General features: G+C 42.3%; 1 protein-coding gene across 1 annotated transcript; it reads right to left on the bottom strand.

Annotated features, from left to right (window-relative positions):
* Positions 1-2,221: 2,221 nt before the first annotated feature.
* Positions 2,222-3,142, bottom strand: LOC144371101 (vomeronasal type-1 receptor 4-like). Its single transcript, XM_078033312.1, has one exon. It carries the CDS (start codon positions 3,140-3,142, stop codon positions 2,222-2,224), a length of 921 nt encoding a protein of 306 aa, XP_077889438.1.
* Positions 3,143-13,716: the final 10,574 nt, after the last annotated feature.

Raw genomic sequence — 13,716 nt, 5'->3', positions numbered from 1 at the left:
TTTAATTGTGAGTTAGGTTTATAATAGCTATATTTCACATTTGCCTCCTTGTGGAAAGAAGACCAGAATATTTGTTTCTTCTTGGAAAGCATGAAGAATTTGGTAGAAAACTCACTTGATCAATAAGTATCTGTTACTTCAGGAGAAATGTGCTAATTATGTGGTGCCCACAGCCATCACTGGCCACATTAATAAAAATGGTGCACTGAGGAAGCAGTCTCATTAGAGATGTAGTTCTTGATGTTTAACAAAGCAGGCCTTATCCTGCTGCTTCTGATCAGAAGAGATTGTAACTCTGTTGTAGCACAGTCTAAGAACATATGCCAGTTGCTATTTATTATTTTTTAAATTCTGTAGAAATTAGTTCATTACACCAAGAAGAGTCCTCATATGTAACATTTTCCTCTCAATTGAATGTGAGAAATGTAAATTTCATAGCAGCATTATTTATTCAGGTTTACTTCAAATAAGATTTTTCATTTCTTCATGTTCAGGTTAATAAAAGCATTTTCTTCTAAAAAATATAAAAATTAAAGCAGGAGCATCTAATGGGTTGGAATTTATATAAATATTTGGTGAACTCTGGCAATACATGTTCAAGACAATTAGATATAAACCTATGATCAAACGTGTGTGGTTTATAGATACTTGTACATAAATATATGTTCACATATATATACATGTTGTGAAGAAACACATGTATCATAAAAAAAGTCACACATCCCACAAGTCAGTGCTGATCATGATGCTCCAGTGTGTTGTACTGATCAGTTTCTGCTGCCTATCCAAAGGCCTACACAAACACCTTATAAAGAAAGGAAATTTATTGAACTACATTTCTGGAGATTCAGGAGCATGGTGCCAGCATCTGCTCAGTCCAGGTGAGGGCCTCACAGCAGATGGAATCCCAAAGGTAGAAACGCACACAGAAGAGACCACAGAGCAGAACAGGGAGAAAGAGGCAGTTGAGACAGCTTCACTCGCTGTAGGACAACCCATGTTCTCATGGGAACTAATATAGTCCATCATTAATCGCCTCCAAAGTGACCCCCCATGACCAAATACCTTGTATTGCACCCACTTCTCAAAGGTTTCACCACCCAACACATGACACTGGGGCAAAAATTTCAACACATGTAACTTGGTTTGGAAACATAAATCACATCCAAACTACAGCATGTGTGCATCAAGGGAAAAATGCTAGAATTGTTTGAAATTCCTTCAGTTAGATTCTGTCAATAACAACATGGAAAAATACAAATTTGAAGCACATTGAATTTTCATAGTCAAATATAAAACAGATGAGGATGAATGATTTCATTTATGTAAAGTGCAAAACATTGAAAGTGATCTCTACCTTTAGAAGTCACATACTGGTCACTCTTGGGAACACATGCAGGAAAGAGGAGTTATACAGACTAAGACATTGTTATATCATGTACCAGCTTCTTGGACAAGTGTATTCAGTTTGTGAAATTTTATCAGAAATGCCTACCAACCCATACATACAAATGTTTCAAAGACACTAATTCAATAATAATTAGGAAAATAAAATTTATTGGTAACCAGTGTTTTAAATGACCAAGGTGGACACTCAATAAAGATTAAATTCTTCTTAGCTTATGAAAAGAAAAATTGCATTGTGAAAATCACAGCACAGAAATCAATAAATTCTATATAAGCTGTTTAATAAAGAGGATATCAATAGACCTTTGCTTCTCATCATGCCCAATATTACATGAAATATATGTCTCATTTCATTGCAAAAGACAAACATTTGATAGTGTTCACTTTGATATTTCCTTCAAAAGACACATCTGAGACATAACCATAATATGTAGATAAATGAAAAATACATGTCACTTTTTTTCACAAGTTAATCAAATAGAATAGCAGGAAAATAAAGAAAGCAGATTTTATGCTGAAGAATTTAGCTGTTATTATAATGGCTATATGGAATCAGAAATTTATATTTGTTACATCTACTTTCCTCAAAATATTGATGGATACACAGTAAAGCCAAATCTGAATGGTATACATGCACACATACTCAGGTACACATACTCACACACATGCACACACTAAAATTAAAAAAAATGCATGATGCTGGTTGTCATTCTTCAAGATATGATTGTATCATTCTTCTTTCAATTTGGGGGTACAAATGAAGAAATATGGAAGAATTGTGCAAAAGCATACAATTTACATATTCCTCACGAAATCAGGGTTTTTTCCTATTCCTCATCCAAGAGAGACCAAGTCTGGATGCACTGGAGTCCCTTTTCATCAGCAGAAAGGGGCTAACAGCTGGGAAACTCCCAGCAACTATTGCAGCCATCATTACCAGCAGCCAGTGGGGATTATAAATAACAGCCACACAAACCTGAAAGATGCAGGAAAGGGTGTAAAGAAACACAAAGGTGCTTACCAGGAGGAGGATAGTTTTGGTGGCTCTGGACTCAGGAGAGGACCTAAGGGAGCTGCTCTTATGGACATGCTGCATTCTCTGCTTGTGCCTGTGCAGGATGAGCACCATGGAGCTGCTGGCCCAGACCATGAGCCCCACACACAGGATATCAGGGAATGTTATCAATGCTGCATACAGTGATTGTAAGGTTTTGCTAAGATGAACACCAGAACAGTATCCAAAATCTTTTAGGATTGTGATATTGTTGCTCCTTTTTCTAGTCATATGTGGAATAATCACAATATTTACAAGCAGGTACAGAATCCAGCTCAGGTATATGGAGAAAGCAATGTATTTGCGAGCTTTCACTTTAAGCTCAGAACAGCTAGAGTCCTCAGGACTAATCTTAATGGCCTGGAAGACACTCAGGAGGCAGGTGCTGCCAATGGACACACCCCTGCCCACCCTGTGAAGATAGAAAAGCAGCTGGCATCCAGCATCACTGAGGAAATCTTTCACTCCAAAAGCTGCCACTGTCTGGGGAACTCCTCTACACAGGAGAGCTAACAAGTTGGCCACAATCAAGTGCTGAAGAATCAAGTCTGTGTGTCTTACCTTGGACCCAGTGAAGTAAAGCACTAGGTAATGGAGGAGAAGAGAGGAATTGCCCAGAACTCCAACCACAGTCTGTGACAAGATGATAATTCCTAGAGCCACCTCATCACTGGCTGCCATCCTGCCAGTTCCCTGCTGTGCCAGCCAGAGTATCCTGAAGGGGAATAGGAGGCCTGGGCTGCATGTGTTCTTTCAACAAAAACCCAGCATTGCCCACTCCCCATGTTCCTACTGCAAAAATTGCATGCTTTTGTTTTACTGGCAGATTTTAATGATGTTTGGTAGATTTTTTTCAAGCATGAAAACAGCAGATAGAGTAGAATAGTTAAGGATTCACTAATATTTCACCCCACTCCAGTCAGAATGACAATTACCAAGAATACAAGTAATATAAGTGTTGGCAAGGATGTTGTGGGGAATGTACACTCATACATTACCATTGGGACCATGGAAAGCAGTATGGAGATTCCTCATAAAACTCAGGAAGGAAGCCATCACTTGACCCAGCTATCTCACTCCTTAGTTTATACCCCCCAAGATTAAAGTCAGCATACTACAGCGAACAGTCACATCAATATTTATAGCAGCTCAATTCACAATAGCTGAACCAATCTATGTGCCCTTCAACAGATAAATGGAAAAATAAAATTTGGTATATATACTCCATGAAATATTACTCAACCTTAAAGAAAAATGAAATTATGGCATTTGCAGTAAATGGATGGAACTGGAGAAGTTCATGCTAAGTGAATTAAGCCAATCTCCCCAAACCAAAGGCCTATTGTTCTCCCTGATAAGCAGATGCTGATCCATAGTCAGGGAGAGAGATAAGAAAGAAGGAAGGAACTTTGGTTTGTGCAGAGGGGAGTGAGAGGAGGGGTGGGGCTGTGGGGGTGGGAAGGACGTAGAATGGGACAGACATTATTACCCCTATACATTATGATCACACCACTGGGGTGGCTCTGCACCATGGACAGCCAGAGGAATGAGAAGGTGTCCTCCATTTGTGTACAATGTGTCAAAATGCATTCTACCATCACTATAACTAATTACAACAAATTTGAAAAAATACAAGGGAAGCCACTAGAATAGAAGAAGGGAATCATGGAGAGGAAGGGGAAGAAAAAGGCAGGTACTGAGAAATAATATTGATCGAATTATACTTTCTTATTGTGTGCACATATATTATAACAAATTCCACTGTTGCATAATTATAATGATCAATAAAAAAAAAGACTTGAGGCAGGTGCTGAAATGACTTTGCATAATGACCAGGAGAACTTGTCACGTAGAAGCTAAACATCTGTCTAAATTCTTGCTCTGGTTAGTGGAGTGGAAGGATCATGAGCCTGGCTGAGTGGTAAAAGTCAGTACTGGGAACCCGCAGGCCTCCTTAACAGTGGTGAGTGGGTTCTTCAAACAATCCACTCCTGTATTTAGCTTTTTTTCCCTCTGAATTACTATTAACTTCTAATTCAGTGCATTTTAAGCTTTTATTGTTAACAGCAGGCACCTGTCCCATGGTGCATTATGTGCAGGGAGACAGTCCTGGCTCCATGTCAGGACAGTGACCACAGGGCTCACTTGGCTGTGGGTGAGGAATACAAGGGCAACAACATCTGTCACAGGAATTGTTTCTCCATGTTATGTCCTATGCTTTGTCACACTCAACACTAGGGTAGTAGTGGCATCAATGCTGATTTCAGAGGACACCCTCTGAAATGTCTTAAACAGCACCTGAGTTCAGTGAAACTGCTAGCAAGAAACAATGTCAGTGACTGATATTACAACAGGAGCTGCAGAGACACACTGGCACGAATACAGCATGAAATTTTATGATTCAGAATATTGAGAGAGCAGATTTTTAGCTATCATTCCTATATATTAATTCAATAGACCTTATTGTTTAGAGCAATTTTAGGCTGGTAGAAAAATTGAGATGAAGGTGAAGAGGTTTGACATCTATCCCTACACACTCATACCCTACTCCACAATGAAATTCCTAAACCAGGTGGTGCATTTGACACACTGAGGAGGATATTGTCAAACAGGCAAAACAACATATATGTATAATATGTGGTTGGAAACCACAATTATTATATTCAATTTTCTTTATAAGTTTCTTAACACTATAAGAAGTAAATATCCTCAAAAATTCACAGACATCAGATGGTTTCAGAACTGGTACAATGATTGTCTCCAAAAGCTGCACCATGCCCAGAGATAGAAATAAGGTTCTACTCAAGTTCACCATTCACATCCCTTTCTATACGGTACTAGAGGATTCCTGTAAGCTCTTCTGACTCAAACAATAGGCTTGGAGATATTGTAAGTCCTGTTCTAGAAATCCAGAGAAGTTAGCATAGAATTCAGGAGACTGATTTCAAATGCATTTTGACAATTGGTGTAGTCTATTCAGCAGTCCCTATCAGTGAGAATCACTTACTCTTCACTAAGAGCCCTCAAGTATGGCTGTAGGACCTAGGAACTGAGTGCCCTTCCCTGCCTGAATCTACTCCTTAGGAATTTTTCTGCTCTATGTGTGGCTCTGGCATTCAACCAGCTGCAACAAAAAATCCTGGTTTCAGATGTGATCATTTACCCAGACTCCTGAAATAGATCTTCCCTCACAGATGCTGCTCTCAGACTGACATTGGAATACTCACCAGGTTCTCTCTCTTTGGCAGGATGGTGATCTCAGTGCAGAGGCCTCTGTGACCAGAACATGTATTGAAGAGAGGTGGCCACTCCTGAGATATGGGTTCTCTGACTCTGTGACCTCACCTCCCCTGGGACCTGCAATTATCACTGTGCCTGTAGCAGCAATAAGTGTGCAGGCTTGGAAAGCTGAGGACACTGCTAAAAACCTTCTCCCAAGATGACACTTTGCAAAAACAATTATAAGTTTTTTTGTTGTCATCTATTAGGAGAATCCTAAAGTGTTGGGAGGTGCTTTTGCTTATCCATGATCCCTGGAGTCACACAATCACATGCAGGGGAAGAGTAAATACTGTGGTCTGACATGTGAGGGACTGGCAGCTCACTGCATTTCCTGTTTTCCGAATCTTGTTGCTTCCTTTTCCTCATTTACCTACTTGGAACCCCTATTTTACCTGTTAGTGGAGAAATGGAATGAGACTCAACACCTGGGAAGGATTTTTAAAGACACAAGTAAAAGAATACGCTAACAATGCATTCTGAGCATTCATGCATTCTGAACGTCAATCCTCTGAAAAAAAATACAATTCATCTTCACTCATTTGCATAACTCAATGACAGTTAACATCAAAAAATTTCAGGGAAAATATACTTTACCAATACTGATCCCATTAGTGACAGGAGATATTTTACAAGAAATAGGTAATTCTGTAAAGGGCCTCTCAGAATTGACAGTAGCAGACCCATGTGGTCTGAGAGTCCAGATCACCACTTCTGTTGTCACTAGATTCACCCCTGCTGTGAACACTAACTACAGAGCATCACGTGGTGACCACAAAAGGCAGCCATTTCCAATATTTCCAATTCATCCAACCTTGAAGAAACACTGGAGAGAGTGAAGAGTCCTAAAATCACTATGAGCTTTCCCATTCAGGTCAAGACCCGTCAGGACAGTGGAGTGCCTGGGCAGGGACTCTACATGGGTGTGAAAAGAAGGCAAGAGAGAAGGGGACGCAGGAACAGGACATGGGGAGAAGGTAGCACTGAGTTCCTGGGAAGCTGAGAAAAGAAGAGGGAAGAGAAGGTGGAGAGGAAGAAAAAGGTAGTGAAAGGCAGAGGAGTCAGCACATGGCTAGACTTGAGCATGCAGGGTCAAAGTGTTAGTGGGTACTAAGGACACAGGGCCCATTGGTTGTGGAGACCTGGGATGATGTTTTCATAGGATGAAAAGCTAGTGGAGGTTGGCATGAAACAAAGTGATGATGGTCAGCAGCTTGCAAAATTCATAAAAGTTTTAAATCTTGAGACATCAATAGACAGGTTTGAGAGGGAGATGTAAATATGAGTGCGTTTGATGTCCTGGATTTACGTAGAGGCTCTAACAGAGTGGCTGGAAAGGAGAAAGGGTCAGGGAGAGGTAGTGGGTCTTGGAGAGAGACAAGTTAGTCACAGAGCCATGAGGGAGTTGAGAGGGCAGTGTGTTGAGAAAGCTAAGGAGGCCAAGAGACCCCCAAATAGCAAGAGAAGCATCAGAGAGACCACATAACAAGATGGGCTTTCTAGAGTTCAAGACTAAGTAGGAGGGGACACTGCTCCATCCAAGTGGTGTGGACGGAGGTCATGCAAAGACACCAGTAAAACCAACAAATGCATCTTGCCTTACACCACACACACTACAGTCAGAGCTGCGCACCCTGGAGAAAACTGGAGGAGGATGGGGTTGGCAGTGATGTGCTTTGGTTTGAACCGTGAGTTGAGGATATCTCAAGATCTCTGACCTTATTTCCTGTTCAAGTGACAAATCTTCAAATATCTGTGTTGAAAGATGACTCTTAGAGCATTAACACTGCCACCCACCTCTGTGGTCAGCCATTGCATCACTGCCTCCTTTCTGGGCTGTGGCGGGATCAGAGGTCACTGTCTGGCCCTGCCCTGCCATCTTCCTCCTTTGCCTCTGTTTCTACCTTGTACCACTAATAACTCCCAGAATATTTCCATTTAACACATTTGGTTTTGGAAATCTGTCGTCTTGAGACAGTTTGAAGACCCTGGCTAGAGGAGGGTCAACTGCCCTCTCAATCAGCTGATTGTATTCTTATGCAATCATCTCTGGGCTCCCTCATACTTTGCTACTCAGCAGCAGGCCAAATTCCTTGAAGCCCAGGTCAATATAGGGAGAGACCCTGAATGTCAGGGCCCATGGAGTTGTTCAAATCAGTCAAAGCACAGAGCAGCTGGGAGCCCTGGAAAATTCACCCTGATGACCCTCCTCAAGCCATCCCCACCTTGATGTCATCAGGTTTTTAGGAACAATTCCTCTGTGGTGACCCTGACACCTGCTCTCCATTGCAGTGTGAGTAGAGTGGATCTGCAGATCTTCTAGGCAGATTCCAGTGTGTGGTATCTCCCCTTTATGTCTGAGTCAAATAAAACATAGGCACCTCCTTCCCTGTCCTTTGATTCCTGGTGAACACTATTTCTCCAGAACTTTTTCCTATCTCTGTCCATCAGTGACTTCAGCCCATAGTCATAATCCCATTTTGTCCTCTGTTCCTGTGACCATTGCCCTCCTTCTTACCGCAGACTCAAATGTCTCATTCACTCAATTTTTTTAAATATATATTTTTAATTTGTTGTGCTTAATTGCATATGACAGCAGAATGCATTTCAACTCATCATACAGAAATGAAATTAAGCCTTTAAGTTCTCTGGCTGTATATGGTGTAGAGATGCACCATCCATGTAATCACACATGTACCTATGGTAACCATGTCCATCTCATTCCACCATCTTTATACCCTATGTACCTAGGGTAATGATGTCCATCTCATGCCATCATCTTGATACCCTATTAACTCCTCCGCCCTCCCATTTGCCTAGTCCAAAGATCCTCCATTCTTCCCACATGTCCCCACCCCAATCATAGAGCAGTATCCACTAACTGGAGAAAACATTCAGACATTAGTTTGGGGGATTTGGCTTACTTCACTTAGCATAATATTTTCCAACTCCATCCATTAACAGGGAATAGGCTGAAATGTTGGGGCTAGGAGTAGATATAGGGAAAGAGAAAAGACATAGGTGATTATGCAGAAGAAGGTGTGGTGAGTGGTTCTTGTAATGCTGGGGGACACTATTGTTGAATATGAAAAAGACAAACTCCAAAATAGTACAGCCTGCGAAGAAGGTGTATAGAGGAAAGCAGCACATTCATGACATTGATCCTTTCTCAATGCATTCTTTCCCAGGGATACAACAATCCCTAGAAAGAAAGCCAAAGCATTGCTCCTTCTTCAAATATATTCTTTCCCAGTCATACTACAATGGGACCCTGAAAAGAAAGAGATAATCAAAGAATGCTGATCTCAGACCCTGCACTCTTTTCTGTGTAAAACTTTTCAATTCTCACAAACTTGTTTTCCAAAAGCCAAACTGACCTCTGACCATTGACACCTCACATCTCACCCAATAAGACAAACCCCAAATACCTAAGTGCCCCAATTGACACCTTATTAATTAAGTCACCTCTCAGTTTAATCTTTGTAAGCACAGATTTTCCCTTGGGCTTCAGGATCATTTCCTCAAGGAAAAAATGGTGCATCAGAGGGATTACTCCCCCCTGAGTAAAACTCCATTTTTTAATAAAATGCTGAGCTGATCCATGAAGTGTGTGTCCACCCTGGTCCTTTTGTGCTAACAAGGATAGACTAGAAGGACTGTATGGAAGTGAGGGACGAGAGGGGTTTGGTGGATATAAAGGCAACAGAATTGGAGAGATGGACATGTAGCATGATGCACTGAAGGACAAGGACCCTCACAGCTCTGAGGTTTTTTCCAACTCTGAGCATGGCTCTGGTGCACATGCTACTGTACCTGTAGGGGACAGGGTAGCATGACATAAGCAGGTCCAATTGCACCCAAATGAGGACCAAGCACAGGGGAGGAGAAGCAACAAATAGCAGATGTCTGTCCAAGTACCAGATGATGGTTTGGGCCACTGGAATGCTCTGGAACATGCTGTGGTTGAAAGTGGATATTTTTAAATGATGCCATACTGGGTCAAATTGCCTCTATAGACCATGCTACAAGACTCTCTGGATGAGAAGTTCTGGTCCCTAATGACTTGTGATGAGCATTTTTTCATATATTCTTTTGCCATCTAGTTAACTCCTTTGGGCAAATTTTTGCTTAGGACATTGACCAATTATCTGGGTTGTTTTTATTCTTGTTGATTTTTAAGAGATCTTTGTGATAAGTTTTGCATTAAAACCCTTTATCAGATATATATATTTTGAAAACATTTCTCCTAGCCTCTAGCTTTTTTCTTTAATCAACATGCATTTGTGTTTGTACCTAAAAAGTCATTGTCAAGCCCAAAGTCGCCTGAATTTTTTTCTATGTGATATTCTAGATTTTTGCAAGAATTTCATTTGACATTAAAGTTTATGGAGGCATTTAGAGTTAACATTTATGCATGGTGTAAGTAATAATGTTCCAAGTGTCCATCAGGAAGAGAATGGAATAAGGCTTTGCATATGCATTCATACACTGGAATAATACTCAGCAATATGAAGAAATTAATGCTCATACATGAACTGAACTAATGAATCAAAAGCTTTTCACTGGGTATAGTAGCTGTGACAGACTTGAGTATGACCCCAAAGATGTGCACATCCTAATACCCAGAACCTGTGAACATATTACCAAACACAAAAGGGACTTCAAAGGGCCCATTATCTCTCAGGTATCTAATTTTGACCCTATAGGCTGTCCATCCATCAATGACCCCACACATGTTCCATCTATGACAGAGATTCTTCAAGGTGCAATTTCAGAGGCTCTCAGGTTGTTGACACAAATCCCCTATCACCCTCACACCCTCTTCTTGGATGTTCAAGACACAATCACTGGCCCATACGCTCAGGCCCTCATCTTGAGGTGGGAAGGTAAAATGGGGAGAAGAAATGGACCCTTAGTAAACGGAGACCTATGAAAATAAGTCATGTTGAGCTTGCATCCTCGGGTGATGACAAACAACATTCAACATATGCTTATCAAAGATCAGACATCAACTCCAATATCATCCACCTGAGAGCTATAGAATGTGCCAGGATGCTAGGAACAGCTAGACTGTTTTGACAAATGAACCTGCTAACCTTCATGTATAAGGTGGAGACCACAACGATCTAATTGTCAGGAGCCTCAATCTTCAAGGTAAGCTACTAACCCTTACCAAATCAGCAAAATCTAACAATGGCTCCTATACTTAGGATCCCAGTCCATCTTCAATCATATGTAGACAGCTCAAAGATGGGTACCTCACTCATCTTTTCAGATCAGGGTTTCTCAGAATTTACTGAGTGTAAATTCTGTAGATGTCCTTCAATAAATATTTATCTTTGCCTTGTTTTCCTGAAGTGTCCTTCAATTTTGTGAAAAAGGTTGAGAAACTAGATAACTTCCACTTGGTATCCCCATCTGAAGAATTCCCTGCACCCTCTGGTGACAACCACGAATCCTCATTCAACCCTCCCAGCAGAGCTGGTGCCAAGGACCTCAAAAAACAGCAGGCTCTCCAGGACCACCTCCCCAAGTTCTCTCTAGCAAAGCACCAATAACAGAAAGTCCCTGCTGGTCATGTAGTGACCCCAAGAGACTTCGTGGGGAGTTAAGGCCAACCTGTGGGTCAGCCATCCTTCAAGGTGTGCTACAGGAAAGTTGGCATCTTCCATTGGTCACTTCAGCCCTGGAGCCTCCACAACCCCAAGTGTCATCAGTAACATTGATGAAAATCATCTCCACCAGCAGCAAGCCCCCTACTTCATACCAACAGCCTGATGACCATCAGCCTTCCTTACATCCCTTCTCACAGAGGGGCAGAAACCTTATGAGAAGAGCTAGCGTCCCAACCCCAGATTGTTAGCCTGGGCAATGGGAGCATATCCAAGGACAAGTCAGGGAAGGTTTTGACAACAAACTTTTGAGATCAAACTCAAGACCTGAGTTGAAACAGAGCTTGACCTACATTCCTCCATCAGGAAGAAAGGGGGCTGAGCAAGCCTCACTGCAGTAGGCCTGTCAACTTTGCTTTTAGACATGGGCCAAGCATTTACTGAGGAAGTGAGGGGCGGGGAGGGGGGGTACGGGTTACTAGGGATTGAACCAAAGGGGCCTAACCATTCAACCATTCCACATGTCTTCCACCCCCTTATTTATTTTTGAGACAGATCTCACTAAATTCTTAAACCTTGATAAATTGCTGAGACAAAGCCACTAGGGTTCAAGGCACACTCCTTTATACCCAGGCCCTTTCACTTGGCCAACAGATGCCTTGTATTTTGACAGTTTAAAAAACAGACTAACAGATGCCCAGCATTTTAATAGAGATTTTTCAAAAGATCAACAGGTGTCTGATATATTTGAATGATATTTTCTTTTAAAGCACAACAGAAGCTTGGTATTTTTGAAACACAGTTTTTTAAAAGAAATTCAGAAATCCTGAAAAAAAATCCACAGATCTCTTAGACCACTTCACTTACCCAAAGATGCCCAGGATAAACATCAAGATACGAAACTTCAGTTTTGAAAAGAAACTCAAATTTTCTACCGGTGGTAGCTGGTGAGATGGCCTTTGGCAGCTCCTAGAGGTGGGCTATAGCCCTCCCATGTTACAGTGGATCACCCCAGTTTCTACCTCTCACACTCTCCTCTCATGAGAGGTGGAAAAGTAAGAAACAAGGCCTCAAGTTCACAGAGCAACAAGAACCACAGCAGAAGACCAAACATTTGCTCGCAGTAGAGTCCCAGCGGCTAGGGGTTTATATAGCACTTGGGTGAACGCTATTGGTTCAAACTTATGCTAATCAGGGTTTGAAAATGGAAGAATGCTATTGGATCCCAGTTATGCTAATTAGGTTTAGAAAAGCACTGTTGCTATTGGTCAGCGCTGAATGCGACTCTGGTTTGACTTTTATTTTCTCCTGGGTCTCAGGGAGCTGGGAGTCACAGAATTGCACATGTTCAGTGAGGGTTGGGGTCTCGCGATGGCTGCTACAGCAGGTATCAGCTCTGGGCCTTGGAGCCCTGGGGGAACAGGTCAGCAGCCATGGCTCCCTGGCCATGGACTCTCAACCCAGGCTCTTGATGGCTTGTGCTGCCAGGAACCCCGCTTGGCCCTGCTCTCCAGCTCTGCCTGCCATACTCTACTGCCACTTCTAGGCAGGGACCAGGGGACTGGCTGCACATCCTGGCCACTGTGTCAGGCCAGTTTGTGTCATTCTGTACTGACAGTGTGCTTGCTGTGCCACCCAAGCTGGCCTGCAGCCCTTGGCTCCTGAGATCCTGGACTGCAGGTGGCACCAAGGCCAGGAACTTTTCTGCCTGAAAAAAGATGTAGCCAAAGGTTGCAGGGTTTGGAGAAGCCAGATGGTACAGAGGGCAGGAGTCAGAAAACAAGGTGGCACTAATGGGGCAGGGGAACAACACCCATAATTTCAGTGTCTTGGGAGGCTGAGGCAAGAGGATTAGCAGTTGAAGGCCAGTCTCAGGAATTTAGGGAGAATCTGTCTCAAAATAAACAATATAGAGGGTCACTGTGTATGGCTGGTGGTGGACTTCCCTGGGTTCAATCCCAGGTAAGGGAGGCAGGGAGTGCTTCTAAAAGAGGGAAAACACTGCAGCCCAGAATGGGGAGGCAGAATTGTAGGGTTCCAACTTGAAGGTGGCCACCACATGCCCAGGTGTAGACATGGGGAATTTGAAGGATCCATAAACTTTGAGAAACCTCTGGACTGGAGAGATACTTGGAAAAATTTATTAAGTAAACAGAACGGGACAAGATCACATTCAGAGAACATGAGGACTCAAAGAAGGTGAAGACCCAGGGCCATTCTACATTTAGAGTTTGGAAACTAGGAAAAGTCCCCTGGAGGAAACCAGGTTGCTCCTCCTGACAGCAGGACAGGGGACACTGGTGACTGGAACAAGGAGCCCAGGAGCAAGTCAGGGTCTTCCATACTCAACCTATTGCTGGGACA

The sequence above is a fragment of the Ictidomys tridecemlineatus genome, chromosome 15 (assembly GCF_052094955.1).
Source record: "Ictidomys tridecemlineatus isolate mIctTri1 chromosome 15, mIctTri1.hap1, whole genome shotgun sequence".
NCBI lineage: Eukaryota > Metazoa > Chordata > Mammalia > Rodentia > Sciuridae > Ictidomys > Ictidomys tridecemlineatus.
The sequence above is the reverse complement of the archived record's forward strand: the minus strand, read 5'-3'. Positions and strand labels throughout refer to the sequence as shown.

Excerpts from the sequence above, each read along its gene's own strand:
- LOC144371101 (XM_078033312.1), bottom strand. The coding sequence starts at position 3,142 with ATGGCAGCCAGTGATGAGGTGGCTCTAGGAATTATCATCTTGTCACAG.